General features: G+C 44.2%; 1 protein-coding gene across 3 annotated transcripts in view; it reads left to right on the top strand.

The window, feature by feature from the left end:
* TCF7 (transcription factor 7) overlaps positions 1–14,360 on the top strand; it is a 323,065-nt gene extending 308,705 nt beyond the window's left edge. For 2 of the 3 annotated variants that reach the window (XM_086931529.1, XM_086931530.1), the window contains one exon: positions 11,857–12,322. In XM_086931529.1, the coding sequence (XP_086787655.1) occupies positions 11,857–12,175 (319 nt within the window). In that variant the 3' untranslated portion in view covers positions 12,176–12,322. Of the gene's footprint in view, positions 1–11,856 lie in introns of all 3 variants that reach the window. The other variant, XM_086931528.1, reaches the window with a different exon arrangement.
* The last annotated feature ends 4,984 nt before the right edge of the window (positions 14,361–19,344 follow it).

Raw genomic sequence — 19,344 nt, 5'->3', positions numbered from 1 at the left:
GGAGCTTACCTTTTGTGACATGAGGCAAGGGACGTCTTTTTGGGATGAGGTTGCTCGAGTGTAGGTCTGCAGCTACCAAACGTGTGTTCCACTTTGGTACTAGTTTGGAGTACCTCCACCTTACGTTTTAACATTGTGATTAGTGTTTGACATTTTTTATTAATAAGTGCTTTCCCCTAGTGAATATATGGAAACCTACACCAGCTCCTGCTTTGATTAATTGCAGCAAAGATGATATGCACTTTATGAATAACGAAGGGCAGTATTTTTATTCCAATGTGCAGTTAATTATTCTTTTTTTCTTTAATATATTTATTTATAACGCCTTAAAATTGACTGTTTACCCATCCCTTCTGAAAGCCTTTTTGTGTGATCTTGGAGCTTGCCCTCAGCAACAGTTGGATCCTCAGAATCCAAAACTGGGCCTCCGCCAGCTTCCATTTTGATTTCGCCGCCATGCCGGGTCCCATAGCATCAGCGCCGATGCCAACTCCATTACTGCTTGGGGATGAGGTGCCCATTGTGCTGTCTGAGTTTGTGGCGTTCTAGCTTCGACCAAGGCCAGTTTTGCTTCCCTTGAGACGCCACACAAGGAAGGACACATGCATTACATTTGTAATTTGGCACGCATTCGAATAATGATTAAGAAGCGAGTGATGAGAGTGGGCAGCCATATCATGAAGCAAAATTGCTATGATGACTTTCAAGAAGCAATTGGTCTTGATAGTTCTCCTGAGCCTGGCCGCCTCTCACCCTCTGGCCCTGCCAGGTGGTAGAATGTTCTTATAACATAGTCATGCATAGGGTACCAAAGTTCGTAACCTTCAGCTCCCCACCTTAGAGGTCACAGCCAGTGTCTTAATGGAGGTGCTTAGCCAGGGCATACATCTACTGCTCTACAATGAGGCCCTTCGCCTACCCTTTTAGGAGCCAAACCTCGGTCTGGAGCCCTGGCCAATCACCTGATTGTGCGACGCCACTGCCATGCCCTTCCCTGGCAGCACCTGCATTTTATATTTCTACATCCCTCCCCTGAGAGCTTGGTGGTGAAGGGGTCTACAAGTTGGACAGACCCAAATACCTTCCTGACTACTCCCCACTGGTGGGAAGTCAAAACTAATGGAGACTTTTGGGATGAGGGTATTTTCCTCCACCAGCTTGGCCCTCAGGTCTACGAATGCCAGCTGCCTCCTGGGCCGCTATTCCCATGCTCGGTGGCGCAAGTCTTTCCAGATGTCTTAAAAGACCTCCGACCTGCCCTTGCCCAAGCCTGCCAGATGGGCGTGATGCTGCCAAGTTCACAATTCATTGTAGGTTTGACATCACCAAGTCGATTGGCTGAGCCGTCTGCACCAGCGTTGCCCTTTACCTGGATGCAGTCCTCTGGTTTCTCAGATGATGTCAAATCCTATTCCCTTTAACTTTCCTGTTTTGGGGAAAGCTAATTTTGCTCCAGATCAGTTCAAGAAAAGTAAGGTTACTTCACACTCACTAGGCTTATCTGCCCACCAACATCAGCCCTACTGTTCCTTCACAGCCTCAGCAGAGGTACCGTATACAGACAGCCAATTCAGCCATAGCCAGGTGCACAGCAGTTTTACGGCCCCAGTTCCCATGGACCCCGCTGTCAGGGCCAACGTGCTGCAGTATCTACTGCCCCCCCACCTAACTTCCCCCACCTCTTACACAGCCACCTGCCAAACCCCTCAAGCTTACCATTAACGTAACGCAGCCACCTGTTTGGAGACAGGATCTAGTGATTCTTGCTGGGTTGGCAGAACATTAAGTAGGACAGGTGGGTCCTACAGAAAATCTGGAAGGGGTACACTTTACCTTTCATTACCACTCTCCTACACCTTCCATCGTCCCCAGACCAACTGACGGAGGACCAACTTTCTTGGCAACAGGGGCTATCAAGAGGGTGCCATGAAAAAAGTAAATTGCGATTGCTATTCCTGCTACTTTCTGGTGCCCAAGAATGACAGAGGTTGTCTTTCTGTAGACCCACATTTTTTTATAACGCCCTCCTCTGGCAGGAAATATTCAAGATGCTCACACTTGCCCAGGTTTTGCTGCCCTCAACCCCGGACAAAGGGTGGTAGAATTGAACCTGCAGAACACGTATTTCCATATACCTGCCCTCCAGGCCCATCGCAGTATCTCGTTGTGGTTCATGGTGGGAATGGAGCATTTTCAGTAAGCTGTCCTCCCATTTGGTCTCACCAGTTCCCCTCGGGTGTTCACAAAGGTTATGGTGGTTGTAGAAGCACACTTCCAAAGGTCAGGAGTTCAACCTCGACGATTGGCTATTGAAGGTGGGGTCACCCCAGGCAGTTGTCTGCCACCTCCAGAGTACAGCAAACCTCCTGTCCTATTTAGGGGGTTCGCTAACAACATCCCGAAGTCACATCTGACTCCTCAGACATTCCCCTTCATCAAAGCCATTCTCTGGAAATGGTTTGATTTTGTGCCCTTTCCCTGGAAAGGAGAGTTCAGGACATTCAGGCTTTGATTCTGAGCTTTTAGACTCTGATTTCATTGAGGTTGACTCTTAGGCTACTGGGAATTTTGGCCTCCTGCATATTGCTGGTCCAGCATGCCAGGTGGCATATGCATGCTCTGGAGTGTGCCCATCATCAAGGGGACCTCTCTGACCACAAGACTGCAAAAGATCTACAGTGGTGGTTACTGCACCGTGCTTGGGTGAACAGCAGATCCCTCTCCCTGCCCCATCAAGACTGGACAGCGGAGGCCGATGCATCGCTCCAGGGCTGGCGTGGTAATCTGGGAGAGGTGAAGAGCAGACGCTTCTGATCTCTGACTGAGGCTTGGCTCACAATCATCCTCCTGGAGCAGAGGGTCCTCTGCTTGCCATTGAAAGAGCTCCTTCATTCCATCAAAGGGAGGGTGCAGATGCTTACAGGCAACAACATCGCTATGTGCTATTGCAACAAGCAGGATGGTATGGGGTCCTGGACCCTGTGCCAGGAAGCACTACACCTCTGAAAAGTGCTGACTCATCAATGGATCGTCCTGATGAACCACCTGGCAATACCTTTGAATGCTAGGACAGATGAGCTCAGCAGTCAACACCTTGCAGCATGGTAGTTTCACCTGGAGGTTGCGCAAGGTCTCTTCTGTGAAGGGGGAGAAACTTGACTCGATTTATTGGCCACCAAACATGCAAGCACAATGTCAGCAGTTCTGTGCATTGGATTTTCGAAGGGGCCTTTCACTAGGGGATGCTTTTTGCTTGGAGGGGAATTTGGGACTCCTATATTCCTTCTCCTGCCCAGAGGTCTTAAGATCAGGAACAACTGGCCCAAGTCATTCTAGTGACCCCAATTTGGGCATGGAGTGTATGGTATCCAAAACGTATAGCCCTGAGCATCTGTCTTCTGATCAGGCTGCCCGTCCAGGAGAACCTGCTGTTTAAACAACAGGCAAGGTTTCTACACCCGGGCCTTTGCATTCTCCACCTTCGTGCATGGAGTCGGTGACAACAGCAGAACTCCTTTGACCTTCCTCTGGAGGTGGTGGATCTCATCTTTGCAGTCAGGCATTCCTCAACAAAATCTGTATACACTGTTATTGAGATAAATTTGTTTGGTGCAGCACAAATTGATGCAATTCCACATCAGTCAAACCATCACCCTGCTGGTATTCTATGCTCCACCTCACCCCTTTAAGGAGGAGGAGAGACTCCATTGCTTGAACCCCAAAAGAGCGTTAAGTTTCTACCTGGATCGTGCCAATATTAACCGGGTGGACTCCACTATTTGTGGGGTTTACTGGGGATAAAAAGGCAAGGCTGCAGAGGAGTACCATCTCCCTATGGATTGTGCTCTGTTTCAAGATCTGCTTTGTGTTGGTCAAAAAGTAGCCTCCAGAAGGTCTGCAAGCCCATTCTTCCAGGCCCAAAGCTGCTATCACTGTGGTGGCTTGCAGGGTTCCAGTCCTTGACATCTGCTAGGCGGCTACGTGAGCATCTCTCCGTACATTCACAAAGCACTACTGCCTGGACAGTCAGGTTTGCTGGAAAAGCATTTTGTCATTCGGTCCTACACAGTGTCCTAGTTTGAGCCAATTCACATACCCACCTCCTAATAGTTACTGCTTTGGTATATATTCAAATGGTGAGAAATCTGCTGTTGAAAGCCTCCATCAGAAAAACAACTTGCTTACCTTCAGTAACGCTGTTTCTGGCAGAAATTCTATCCAAATGCAAGTTCCTCACTGACCCTTCCATTCTGTGTGAATTGGTCTCTACCCATTTGTAAAATCCCAAGTCTAGGAATCAGCACACTGGTCAAACCCAATATGCTGTTGGGGCTCTGCGTCTGGAGGGAAAAAAAATTCTCAAAAGCAACTTACGTTAGCACGTGGGAGTTACACCTATATTCGTCCCACATGTCATTTCTGTAGCAGAACGTTGTCCGTGTAGACCGAGGTACTGCTTAGTAGTTTCTGGATTCCGTCTGACTCCTACAGAATATTCAAAAGGGTAGGAATCTGCAGTTACATAGTCTCTACCAGAAAGAGGGTTATTGAAGATAAGTAACTTCACTGTGACCCTGCGTAATGAAACCCCTGCAGCGGGCAATATGAAGGCAACATCCTGTATGGTCCAGTTCAATGGGAATGGATGGATTTCAGTGTGCCTCAGGGATGTCCCCTATCCCCACTGGTAGAGCTGGATTCCAGGGATTCCCACGGGCTCTGGCTGCGTTGAATAGGACATTGGGAGAGACAATCTAATGGATAGGAGTAAAGAATGAGTGTAGCCTTGAACTGGATGTCGCATGTAATGAAAATGACTTTAAGCTAAAACACTCTTACAGATAATAGTTCCATGCAGGAGAATATTCTTAGCCATTGTTAGTGGGGAGAATTTGCAATTGCTGTTTTTGTTTCTGGTAGTGGCTACTGAGCATACTGCAAATCTGATCTATTCTCAAATATCCCAGTAATTTCCAAAAGAAATTGCATATCTGTTCCAGAATTCAACCTATGTGCCTGTCCACAGCAGATCAATTGACCGAAGCATTGATAAGGGGTAGCAAAATGACTGCTTTTCAGGAATCAAATGCTTTTTTATACAGTGTGACTTTTTCAGAGGCTGACTTGGAGTGTCTTGATTTAGTTCAGGTCTTTTATCAGATTTTTGCTTGCCTTGCTTGAGGTGTGTATGTGGGTCTGGGCTGTACTAGCAGGGCATAGGTAAGGGCACAAGTCCGTGTTCGGATGCAGGTATCCCATGCTGCCTTTCTTAGGCAGGATCCTCCTTAGCTCTTTGTTCCTTTGCTGTGGTTTACCACACACCTCCGGATCTTAAAGTACCTTTCCTAGATCACGGGGGCAATGGGAGTAACCAAGCATATTAATGTTCACGATTCACAGTGACATCCCTCAAGCCAGTGCACTGACGTCCTCGCACTGTTCTACCCAGTGGCCTAGACTTGAGAACTCCCGCCTAGACAAGAGAAGAGTGCTGGCTGACCACTATGGGGTGCTTGCCTCGAACAGTATCCTAAGCCGGGCCTGCCTCTGATCAACCGGGCACTGTTGCTCAAGTCTGCAGGAGCTCCCCCTGTCTGGTCAAGCTTTCCATGTGGAACTATGTGCAACACGCTCTTAAATAGCGGGTTTGCCCTCCCCAGATTTTAATTTAAAATGAATATTTTGGATGTCAAAAGAAATGGCTTCTCTTGCAAGATGGTGCGATTTATGGGTCTCAAAGGAAGTAAAAAGTGTTAAAGAAGAAAGTAGCCTGATTAAGGACCTAGAATAATAGCAGTAGGATAGAAGTTGTAAGGAGTGACACAACTGTGAAAGGGCTTCAGCACCTCGTCAGGAGTAGCAAGTGCTATATAAATGAAATTTCAATACTGAATGGTGATGGCAATGTAACCCTTGTTAAATCAGTGATGAATTAACCCCAGTGTCAAGTAGCAGAAAAATAAAGTCCCTCAACATGAAAAAGACCACAGAGTCGGGGAACTATTCGCCAAACTTAGAAGGATGCAAAGGAAAATAAATAACTCCCAGATGAAAATCACACTTTTCAGAGAAACCAGTGTGTCCACAGACAGTCTGAAGTTGGAAACTCAGAGGTGGGTAAAACAGAGCAACAGAAACAGACCTTCCCCCTGCGCCCCGCCCAGCTGAAAGCCAGCAGAGGCGCAAAGGCCCAAAAAAAATGATAAAACATTTGTATTATCGTTTTATTTTTAGCCCCGCAGGCTGCGAGCTGAGGGAAGGGTGTGGCAATCCCATACTGACTGCTGCACCAGGGAGGAGGGGGAAGTGGTGGGCACCGCCAAGTAAACATGATGGTTTGGCCGGCCCACATAATCATGGTACTTGGCCTTTCTCCACCGAGCTGTGTTGTAAAGCTAAGCAGGGCACAAGTCCTAAAAAAAGAAGTGGGGGAACTCTGTCACCGGAATTGACGTCCTGACAGGAAGTGAGGTCACGAAAGATGGTTTGCACTATCGGGCTCATTGCCTCCCCTCGCTCACCCCTTAGATGCGATTTGCATCTGAGACGTCGGCACGTGAGCAGCGTCCTGTGAGCTCCGATCTCGTCCCAGAGAGCCCAAAGAGTGAAGTCCAGCTGTTTGGCAGGGGGGACGGCATCCACCGGGTAAAGTAAGAGGAGACGCCATCCACCCGCCTGGTACCCCGACTCGAGCCCTGCAGCCAAGTGAAGAAAACATAAGCCCCCAGTCTGTCTTAGCACCGAACTGAGGCGCTCAGACCAATCCCAGCAAGTGAGCAGTGCTGGGATTGTGAGCTTCGAACCTTTGCAGTGCGCATCAGGCTCCTGACAAGAATGTGAGGACCTGGAGCAAGGCAGCGGTCACCGGAGCAGGTAAGTTTTATTTTCTTCATTTATACTTGTTTTTTTTTTGTGTTCTCCCTCCCCCCTCCCCCCCCCCCCCCCCTCCCCCCACCACCAGTTCGAGTGTCCACTACTGTTCCCTGTGCCTAGTTTGTAGGGGAGGTGATGGAATGTGATGCCACAATATGATTGTTTCAATCGACAGGATGAGTCCTCTGTAGGCAAGACCTTGTTGCTGGTTACCTACCAGAGACCTTCACCTGAAAGGTAGCGATGCAACATGGAAGCTCCGTGTTTGTAGAAGCGGTGCATTCATGAAATGAAAATGAAATGAAAATCAGTTTTATAAAGCGCAGAATAGCTGCCCGGAGGCGTCCCAGCGCTGAAAGCTAACAAGTGTTCTCAGTAGGGCTGAATACAAAAGGACAACTATTTGTTGAACAGAAAAGTTTTTAGCTGTTTCCTAAAAGAGGTAAGGTCCGAGTTGGACCGGAGATGAAAAGGTAAACTGTTCCACAATTTGGCCGCATTCAGAGAGAAGGAACGACCTCCTGATCTGGACCTTTTTACCTTTGGCACAACAGCCAGTAAAGCATTAGTAGACCGGAGCTGTTTGCTGGGAAGATAGGGAGTAATTAAAGGGCGACTGATCAATGGACCAGTTTCCCAAAAGGATTGATGGGCAACACAAAGGGATTTAAAACTAATCCTATCTTTCACCGGAAGCCAATGTAATCTTGTCAGTCCGGCCTTCAGAGGTCCTGCGGGGGAGCAGGAGCAAGGTCCGAGCCGCACAGTTCTGAATTACCTGCAACTTTTTTAGTGTGGAATCTGGGGCCCCAAGGTAAAGCGCATTTCCAAAGTCCAGCCTTGCAAGTATCAGTCCCTGGACCACAATCTGTCTTGCCTCAAACGGTAATAATGGGAGAATCTTCTTCAGTACTCTAATGAGGCCAAAACAGGTGGCAGATAATACAACGGCCTGATGGTCAAACGTCAGGGACTTGTCCAACCAGACCCCCAAGCTCTTGATGGCATCCCTGGGGACTGGGTGGGGTGCCCAGGCACGCTGGCCAGATCTGATTGATCGTAGATGGTGCTAGATGTCCCAACATCATGACTTCTGTCTTGTCCCCATTAAGTTTGAGACAAGACAGGGTCATCCATCTACTGACCTCGCTCAGACATCCCACCAGGTCCACTGTACCCACAGGGTCTCCAGCCCGCGTGAGGGAGACCACCAGCTGGGTATCGTCCGCGTAGGTAACGATCTTAATACCATACGGACGAACGACCCCAGCCAGTAGTCTCATATAAACGTTAAACAACGTCTGGCTTAATGAGGAGCCCTGCGGGACACCGCAGTCCAAGGGCCTGCTTGTTGAGATGGTTGCTCCCTCAAAGACCTGAAATTGTCTACTAGATAGGAATGAACAGATCCACTCCAGTGCTCCTCCTTGAATCCCAATTTCCCGGAGGCGCTGCAACAAGATAGTATGATTTACAGTGTCAAAAGCGGCACTGAGATCGAGGAGGATGACTGCCACCGATCCTCCCCGATCCAAGATGCCCCTTGTTTCCTCCAGGACCGCCAACAGAGCCGACTCCGTCCGATGCTTGGGGCGGAAGCCGGTCTGCGAGGGATCAAGGAGACTATTTTCCTCCAGAAAATTGGTCAGGAGGCTGTTGATATATTTTTCCAGTAGCTTACTGGCCCAGGGGAGCAAGGAGATTGGACGATAGTTACTGAGATTGGTAACGCTCAAATTAGGCTTCTTAACAAGTGCCTTCACCCTGGCTTCTTTCCACTTAGGAGGAACTATATTGGTGGAGATTGAGGCATTGAGTACCTTCAGCATAACCGGAAGGATGGTCTGACTAACGGTCCTTAAAAAGCTAGGGGGGGCCGAATCGCTGAGGGAGCCCGATTTTACCTGGGTCATTAGACTGGCTTATAGGTCCGACTGCAGCAAAGGGAATTTCTCCAGTACTGGTGATTTGTTATCTATTACCCCATGATTGGGGAGGCCAGAGATGGCTACCTGATTCTTTGATTGAATAGTTGGGAAAGCAGAGTAAATACAGTCTATTTTGTTCATGAAAGCCAAGTGGACAGGCAGAGATTCTTTCATGAACGTTCGAGAGTAGTATACCAAGAGTGCACAGTACTGCCTGAATGTTAAGCCAATGATAAACTATCCCTACATTTTGAGTGGTGTTAGTCAATCAAGAGTATGCTTTCGAATAGGAGAATGGCCAACATCGAGCTTATCTTTAAAGCAAGCATCCGAAACAAAATATATTTTTCAGACTATCAGTGAAGGGGGGCATGTAGAGAGAGAAGAACTATGCAATGCGACCAGTGGTGCGTGTGGTAGAGTACTGTCTTCTAGGCGGATCCTGGTCATGGAACATCAGCTGTGTTAATAGCAATTTCAGTCAAGGGGTACCTTGTTAAACGCAATGTATGGGCACAGCTTATATCAAGGAGCGTGATGTTTCTTGGTAAATAGACTTGAAACCGGAAATAAAATACAAAAATGATAGTGATGCAGACAACGGTGGTTGTGGTGCTGGTCGTGCATGGAGCAACATAATTTGAGGTCCAACCACCTTAAAAGCCACTAATATTCAGAAAGCGGAATTAACTCTTTACAAAATATTCTGAAACAATTGGGACCAATAGGAACACTCTGGTGCATGTTTTTCATTGATGACAGAAAAGAAACTGTTTGATTTCCTCATGCACCCATTGCTGAAGGGTGCGTCCTACTGCCTGCAGATGAGAAAATGGCATGACACCCCTCCTTCCTAAGACTTATGTCTGTGCTTCCCCTCTCTGAATAGTTGCAGCATCAATTCTCTTTAAATATGTAAACATAGATCTTAAGGGTTAATTTTTATTATTTGGAACATTGCTTAGGAAGGTTTAGGTATCTATCTTTGGTGAGTACTTACTGGGCAATTTGGACTTCGAATTGTGCGCAAACCAAGCGAGAAATAGCTATGTACTTCTGATTGATAACATGTATTGGTATTCCAAATGTGCGAAGTGAACTCGTGCTTTTCATTTTTAACACTTTTAAGGCCAATGTATTGGCTGAGGGCTTTTAATATTCATGCTAAGGTATCAGTAGACTGGACAGACTGGGCCTTTATATGCAGTATTTTAAACAACGCTTGTACTGTGAAGGTATAAATGTCATACCCATTAAATGTACATTAGTACCATTTTCGAAACAATATGTCCAAAGCCTCTAATGGTCAAGGTAATATATATATATACCTTCATGAGCTAATTTGATGTTTACCTGCAAGGACACAATCCGGAGGAATTGCCATCCAAGTGCCTAGAGATTATCAAAGGGGCCAACAATTTCATGGTGGCCTTCTGCCCTGAACGCCCCACCGCACTGTTTCTGTCCCAGCTTACAGTCCGGAAAATATGGAAACTCATCTAAGTTCCAACCATAATCCTTCTCTTCTTGACTTCCCCAACCTTGGGTCATACCACGCTACCATTCCTATGCGGAGTCCAACTTCCCCAGGGCTGGATAAACGTCCTACCCCTTGTGCCATGTAGCCATGCCTATGTCTTGAAATACTATTGCTGTGTAAAGTGTTCCATTACCACCCCAAGCTTGGTCTGTGCTATGGAAACACCACCTAGAAACCTAACAAAAACACTCTATGCACCCCCAACAAGGATAACAGACAGGGTAACACCCGTTTACCTCTCAACTTTTACAATAGAGCCAACCTGTTGCTGCTAAATTCCCATGAATCTTACATGATTGCAAGTTACTATCACTTTTTCATTGTGATAACAATAAACACAAAATGATATGTAAATCCTGTGAGGGTTTAAATAAAAAATTTCAACACTTACGGATCATCCCAAAGGACCCTCATCGAGTTGTGAGGCCACCAGTGTTTCCACTGTGCAGCTTCATGGAGAATGGCGTCTAGTCGGGGTATATATTCCATGGAAAACCATAGTACAGTTATTAGTCTCGAGCACTTGTTTGTACATCTGAAAACCTTCTAGAGCCCTGCTTCCGAGTAGGTCTGAAAAGGCTGAGGTTTTTACCATCGGGTACATACCATTACCCCGAGTTAAACTGTGTAGATGGATACATGGAACATATTTACTCATTTTAAGGAAGGATTCGGACGTGGAAGTGATGAGGGGATAGTCGGTGCTTAACGCATCGAATTCAATGTTTTATTCAGGCCTTTTATTCAGGCCTATCTGCTCATACATTTCATCTGGTTTTACTTGCCAAGTTACTCAGAGGCAAGAAAACAGGGGTGTAGTGATTCTCGCCAAACTCATTACGACACCTGTACAGAAAGGGTGGGAGTGCGCTGAATCTTGGCATACGCCTCTTCCAGAATATCTAATTCAGGGCACTCATTCCCTGGCCTTTCCAGTGTCTCTTGCCTCCTTTAATTAACACACCTCTCAAGCCTGTGTTTGTGCTTTGGGTTCTTGATGCTGTACAGTAGGTGTTTGCTTTTTGCAACACTCATGTCCCCATCTCTGCTTTTGCCTACAACCAGGGCTTGAAGCACGCAAACATTGAAATCGGTCTCTGTGGAGAGCAGTTTACCTTGAGGAATGTATCTTTTCATCTGCTTTAGTCGCAGAGAGGTGGATCTTAACAGGGACATCTCAAACATTGCTCTTCGGCAGTTGTGGAAGAAGTGTTTATCATCCTTTTTTATTAATAGACATGGTGGTAAGCATGCACTGAACCCTGTTTGCTTTCATGTCTCCGTTATCTGCGTATGAGATTAGAACAGGTACCATGCATATGTGAATGCTTGCTGATCAGGTGGCGCCTAGTGGGTTTTTATTATTTGGTTTCTGTATGGTGGTGTTGCATCCTTTGGGGGCTTTCTTGCTTGCTTACGTTTTTTGCACTGAATGATAGAATGGTTTCATGCTTTTAATCTGTGAAATGATTCATTCACCCTTTGTTTACAGATAACTCTCTTGACTGTTCTTAGGCGGAAGAAGAAGTGCATTCGGAACTTACAAGGACGCTGTGGCAGCCCCGCCTCTTCTGATGGAAGCGCTCTAGACTTCCCTTCCTCTCCAGTGGATGTATTCCAGTCCATGTCACCCTCTGGTTTCACTTCAGACGAACACGATAGGCCTGCTGATTTCAAACACAAAATTCCAAGTCTCCATCTGACTTCGTCCAATCATGACAAAGGTCCCATTGACTTGCGGGCACCTACTCATCATTGCAATTCTGCATCGCAAGGTCTTGGATCTTCGAGTCCATCTTCCTCCTCCTACAGTGCCTCATCCAGGGGAACGTAGCGCAAAGGCTGCACAATCTTTTACAATTCATACAAAACGCATTTGGCACTTTGTTTTTACCAGTGGTCGACTGTCTTTACAAAGGTGCCCCGAAACGCATCCTGGGGTCTGTCGTTCACCCAGAAAACAAGAGTCTCTTAAACATTATACAAAAAAACTGCATCTAATTCTCTGAGATTTGATGGGAAATTTCAAGCACTCCGTGCAGTTTTTTTTTCTCGAATCACGGGTTCTTGGATGAAGATGTGCACTATTTAATTTTATTTGGTGAGGAGCGGGCTGAGAAGGGTAAAATCATTTAGGACATTTATGTATACCCACATTTAAATGTGACTTTAATGTTTTCTCTACCACATGAGCTTTATTTTTATTAGCTTTCCCATGTAGCCAGAAGGGTTTTGCCCCAGCTTTAGACTTCCTCTGTATTTTTATGGTTGGGCTCTAGCCCTTGCATCTAGCCGTGCAATGAGTGCCTCTCCGGTTGGATACATTGAAATGTATGTAGACCTTACAAGATGGAAGTGGAAGCACATACTGAGACTGAGTTTGGAATGTATGTGGATGTTTTAATGCACTCTGTTACCATGAAGAAGGAGCAAAACAGAACTTGGGAATAACACGCGAAGCAACATCCTGACCCAGGACAAATGTGTGTACGTTTACACTTATCAGGCTCGTCATGTTCAGAATTGTCCGTTCTGTACACCAGTGGTAGCAAAGCACAACAGACTGGCCTATCAAGGACTTGCCAAAACAGTTCAATTCATACATTTTCCCCTTAGATAATGTTTTTATAATGCTTTTTATATTGTTTTAATTGTACATTTTTATACTTTTAAAAAGTGACCAGTTGGCTGCACTGGAAAACTGAAGTCAATTGGGGGCTCATTGAGCGCAGGACACAAGAAAGTAGTCATTGGCCTTTGTCTCGGCCAGTGCTTTAATACTGTGCCGGGTCACAGGGATAGGGCTGTGGGGCGTCTTAGTAATGTAGTGCTCGTCTCAGGGTGTTCAGACAGGTACACATGCCCATTCCAAACTGACCATGCACAACAGGGTTGCACCCATGAAGCTCCTTCAGTATTTGTGAAGTGGTCCCCTTTTTGAAAGGATCAAAATCCTTTGTATAAGCCTAGATATTAATAGTGAAATGCAGGTGACTGACCGTATATATCCGCGGAGTTTTAATGGGTAGGTACGGCAGATCTAAATGCCACCTCATTTAGGTTTTAAAGGAAGAGTTACCTGTCACGTTCAAGCGACATGAGGTGCATTCAGTTGTATGTATGCAGAGTCTACTGCAGATGTGTTTCCTCCATGTAAGCACTTACAATGTAGTGGTGGCAAAGCCACCACACATACAAAATGGCCGTGACCAATTTCATTTTGTTGCAGATTATTCGTAGCCTGCATGCTACCAAAGATATGAAATTGTTTGCCACAGCACCCCCCATCTAGAACCTCTTGGGAATCAAGCAAATGGCTCTGCTTTCAAAAGCTCTTGTTAGCTTTGCTCAAAAATACAGCCAGTTTTTTCTGACATTACAAATAGCTCTTTGAGCTATAATGTAAAAAAGGTACCAGCACCACCGAGGCAAATTCAGTTCTTAGTTATTTGGTCACAACAGCCTAAAACAATTTTAATAAAATGCATTTTCTGATTTTCGGTATGGTATATAACTCTAGACCAAATGTATCAATTAGCTAAATAAGTTTGTTTTTTCCCCTTCATAAGAGTCCTCTAGTTAGCCTTACAGCGAAGTAGGGAGTTGACATGTTGGGGGGACAGCTAAGTGGTGGAGGATTTACCACCCAGTGTTTCACTCTGCCTCTTTTAACGTTTTTGATCCACAACGCACTATGGTCCTTGAAGATCAACTTGTGTACACAGGGCGGAAAAATAAAAAGTCACAAATAAAAACCCTTGTGAGCTGTAATCTTCATGAGTGCCTTGGACTGTGTCCCCATAATGCCACTGGTGGAAGCTGTGTCCCTCTCTATGTCGATGACAATGTGTAGGCCACACCTCTGTTACTTTGCCAAGTGATCTCTGGGAACTCTGGTACTGTGTACTTTTGATCTGTGTCTCCTGCGCTCAAGTTTCTTTAAAAATGTTTTTATATTATTTTTATTGTTACATATCGGATAAAAAATATAAATCAAATAAAAATGTTAATTAAATGAATCCTTTTTCATGTAGATTTCTAAATATACACATGCACTTAAGCAGGTTAATGAAATTCTGACAGTGAATTATGTACGGCATGTCAGTGGTAAGGTTACAATTCATAGAGCGTTCCGGCTAAGGAAAGTATTAGGTTTGCACCGAGGGGTGAGGACGGAAAACTAACATGAGATAGGCCCTTCTGTTCTTGCACTGTCAGTCTCACAACTATACCCCACACGTCTTGACTGCCTCCCACAGCTGGATACATTGTGGGACAAATGGGAACAAGAGCTGGGAAGACTGAACGATGATGCATGGAATGAGGCCTGAAGGTACCTAAGGGATGTGGCCACACAAGCGGGGTTTAGCCGGTTTCAATTCCAAATACATAAAACAAACGGTGATGGGAAGAATGCTTGCAATAAGTATAAACACAAGCAAGTGTTCATGGTAGCATTCTAACCTATTGTTCTTTTGGCTTCCATTTTACCTCACTTCACTGCTGCCCATTGCTTTTAAAAGTCTTTTTAAAGCATTAGGTCTCTGTCAGAAAGCGGTGTACAAAGCCGAACCTGACACCTACATGTCCTCTATATGTTCATGGCACCTCTCCACACGTACCCTGTACTCTAACTCACAGCGTCTGATTTTAGTCCCCAAATACAAAAAAAACAGTATGAGAGCCCACTCTGTACTCCCCAGATGTGGTCTGTAAGGCGATCCTGGTCTACTGTGTGTTGCACAATAATACCTTGGTCAGCCCATCCATATCAATCTTAACTATGCACGCTGTCTCAATCTTGCTCCACAACCTGTGGCAGTGCACATAGGCTATGGTGTGCATGGATACATCAAACTCACAGATTTGCTAGTCATCTGAATTGCTAGTTTGGGAAGACTCCCACACAATATTTTGGGTTGAGTCAATTAGGACATATTGCAAGGACATCAGGTCGTGTACACCATCCAGAGATACCATTATCATTCAAATCTTATCATTCAAATCTTTGAGTAGGTATATTCTTGGTGAAAATAGATTCATAAACACACCAATCCATATGTGTGATAGATTTCCTTGTTTGTAGTTTGATAGTCAAAAATAAGTATGTTACAGGAGGGCGGGGTTAGTAGCATGTAGAATGCTTTTTGACTGGGTAGCATGTAGAATGCTTTTTGACAGGCCACTGTGTAATCTAGGTGACAGCAAGTATGGCACTGCCACAACTGAGGCGTAAAAGTAAGACGGTGTTAGGGCCATGATGACATGCTTTTAGGATAGTCCCTCTCCAGGAAGGCTGTCACTTCTGCACCATAGTCATGCCTTCACCCGTGCCACAAGTCACATGACCAAGCATAATTAAAATAATGTTGGCCACACTTCAGAAGCCAGTCCATCTGTGCATCTGTGATTTTTAGCCATGTGCTGACCGAAGATTTCACAACACTTTAGAAGACTTTGATGGTGGGTCTGTTGTCTGATTTATGGAAGATATGCTTTTAAACTTCATATAACACAGACCGATTCTCAAGCTACTTAGGTTTTATTTCCAATGTGAGTGTTGAAGGAAAGGTCTCTGATGATGAATCCAAGTGATGATCATGTGTATGGAGAGGTGGGGAGTGAATCCATGCAGCCGTTATGTGAGGACAGAGAAAGTGACGAAGAGAAACCAGTGATTGCTGGCTGCATCCTTCCCACAGCTATTGACGAGGACTGTAATCTTCATATGCCACACACTGGCTGGCCGATCCAGATGATCTAGAGCCACAGTCACTTCTGAGTACTATCCATTTGCCACCTTCAAGTCAGACATGTAGACAATGAGGAAGCCCTAAAAAGCATCTATCAGCCTACTGCCACTTTCTGCTCTAGGTAGTGACCCGCGCTGCAGGTCTGGATGTGGTTGTCCAGAGGAGGACAAATAATCGTAGGTAAAACGTTTACCAGAGTCATGGGAAATTAAATTTAATCAATCCATTAAGTCCTCATCCATTAATCCTCATTAAATTCTTAGCAAATCCTCAATGCGTTCCTGCCAAAATTATCCATCAAGAGATACATTTTATAATGCCGAATGAAAGAAAACAATTATTCATGTATGGTTCAGTAACCTGGTTTTTGCCTAAACATTTACAGATCAAATAGAAATGTCACATCAAGTTTTGTTCAGGAGCATGCTTGACCTAAAAATCAATTGGAATCCGCTCAAATATTGCCCTAGATTTCATTAATACCCATCACTTTCAAATTAAAATACCACTTTCATCTCACTAGGCATTCATTGTATAAGACTCCTTTTGGTTAAGGATAACAAACCAATTTTTAAATGAATGCAGTTAATATGAACTAAAGTCACGCGTACTGTGAATGGAGCTGAACTGGAAATGCTGTTTCCATTCTATGAAGTACTTGCACATCATTTTGTTCATGTCCGCTTTTACAAGGCAAATAAACACTGCGCTTCTATACATGTGACTCATAGCCTGAAACATGCCTAAAAAATAATAATTCTTGAAATATTTCAGTGGGCTAAAAACAATATATAAACATCATATACCTGGGAATGTCAATCACATTAACAAGATTTTTACAATGCATGATGATGCCCCCATGTGTGTATATATGAACATCATATTCCTCAAAATGTCAATCACTTTAAGAAATACATTTGTCAGTACGGAATAATACCTCCATGTATCCAAGAACAAAAGAAAAAATTCTGGTAGTCTACAGTGTGTTAAACTTGAGTTCATACCAATGCTGTGAGTGTGCTAGAAGTACGTAAGGTATGCCACCGTTCTACCCGCGTTTAAATGTAAATTCTTTGAGGATGCTGTGTGTTGTGTAATAGTGTGCACTGCGATCACCCAAAGGAGTGCACAAATTATTTGTCATTCCATAGGAGGAGACACCTGTAGAAGTGCACAAGGTTGAAACAGGTGGGGTGAACAGAGCTTTAAAGAATAGGACACCCAGTGGTTCGGCACTCAACTTCCAGGTCAATGATCCATGTGACAGAATTTGTAGTCCACAGTTCATAAATTTGAATAAAGAAGCAATCAATTTAGACAACCAACTCCGACAACCAATCTAAAAGTTGTTTCTTTTGAAAAGAAGTCCTTACTTCTTCATTCATCACTTTTTCTTTGCCCCTTCGGTGCTGCACACATTTTCGGCCTTTGCAGGCGATTTAAATAGTGGGCGGAATTTGGACGGCCCCCGGCCATCCTCCGAACAGGCCCACCTTGATGCATGACGGCCGGGGGCGTCATGCGCACCGAAGGGGTTAAAAGCACAGCATGCGATTGGTAGCCAATGCGTTTCGTCCATCTGGGACTTCTTCAGGGCTACAAATTATATACAAAACATAGACTTATTTACAAGATGAACAACATTTAAAAAACAAATATATTTACACTGTACAAAGAACCAGATATAGCACAGTATATCCATCTAAGTTCACAAAGTCCATTCGTTACTTTGTTATAATAAACTGGTCCATTCAGAATCTGTGTTAAGAATGTCTAAGAAATACCTACATACACTGTCCACATATTTACACTGGGAGAGAAACAAGCCCATGTGTATTTAATCACATTATTTTGTACAATCATTCCTTTTTGCTCTAATTAACAGTGCTAACCAATAATCCATAGTTCCTAATCAGAAAATACCGAAAAATATGAATTAGAGAGAGGACTCAATATGTGCTGTACAATTCATAATAACATCTATCAATAGTGGTAACGTTTTAGAATACCCACGATGTACTATCATACCTTAACATGCAAAATTGTATTCTCGCATGTTCTTCTTGTGCCTTCTATTGGAAAGACAATGGTTTTGAAGATATATCTGTAAGAATATTAAGATAGAAGTCACATCATATTGTTACCAATGAAATTTGTAGGCAATTGATACAAATAAGTTAATATTGATGATTTAAAAAACCCAAACATTCGTGTTATATAATAGTGCCAAATTGTCTGTACCATTTGGGGGATCATTATATACATTTAAGTCAGAAAAACTGCAAGAGAAATCAGTAAATCATGTGCATTCGACATGGGAAACATAAGTACATAAAGGCTCTCTTTCTCAAAGGCACTTATAGTTTCTAACAATGTAAATATTGAGCCATGTTATCGTGCTCTTGTTAATTATTGCATATGAAATTCTAAGATCTTTTCATGTTATGTGAATTACAACTCTCATGCCTAAAAACAATGATCAAATCTATAACAAGAGACATGTTACAGTAATACACATACGCAAGTTCCTCAATTGGCTCTACAGCTCGGTTATAGCAGGCAAGCATTGCGTAAAAGCGCAACTAAAAGTCACTGGTAAACATAGCGACATATTAGATAAAGTTTGTATGGCACGCAGTTTTGGTCCAAAGTGTAATATCACTGAACAATTTGCTTTCGCAGTATGTATGAATGTTGCATATACGACCGCCAAACGTTCCCTCTGACATACAGCCAAGGGTGACCCATGAAACGGTCAAATCTTTATTTATATAATTTATGAGGGCATTTGTTCAAGATGTAAAAATGCTCCTGAATATAATGGCTTAACGTTTGGTAGTATTCAAGCGAACCGAGCTCCCTTTTTAAAGGAACTATTATTCTCTATCTTTTTAAGAGCGCACATGTTGGTATCAACTGGCTTCTCAATGGTCTCATTTGCACTCTGTTATATGTAAATAGAGCAAAAGTGCACAATAATATGTCAATCAGTCACAGTGCTTACTTCTTAACAGTTATCCCTACGGTCACAAGCTTTGGCCTAGCAATTCAATATCGTAGCAGTTACAAAATTAACTGAATATTATTATGGTGAGCTTCTACTTAAGGAGTACAATTGCCCCAAAATATGACAGCAAGACGTCTGGTTCAGTGGAAAGAAATAAGCGCCATTAACAAAGCTACTTTTATAGTTAAGCAAAAGGACACTCACACCTGTGTTCGGTCAGTGACAATAAGAAAGGACTAACGT

The sequence above is a fragment of the Lissotriton vulgaris genome, chromosome 7, assembly GCF_964263255.1.
Source record: "Lissotriton vulgaris chromosome 7, aLisVul1.2, whole genome shotgun sequence".
Taxonomy (NCBI): domain Eukaryota; kingdom Metazoa; phylum Chordata; class Amphibia; order Caudata; family Salamandridae; genus Lissotriton; species Lissotriton vulgaris.
The sequence above is the reverse complement of the archived record's forward strand: the minus strand, read 5'-3'. Positions and strand labels throughout refer to the sequence as shown.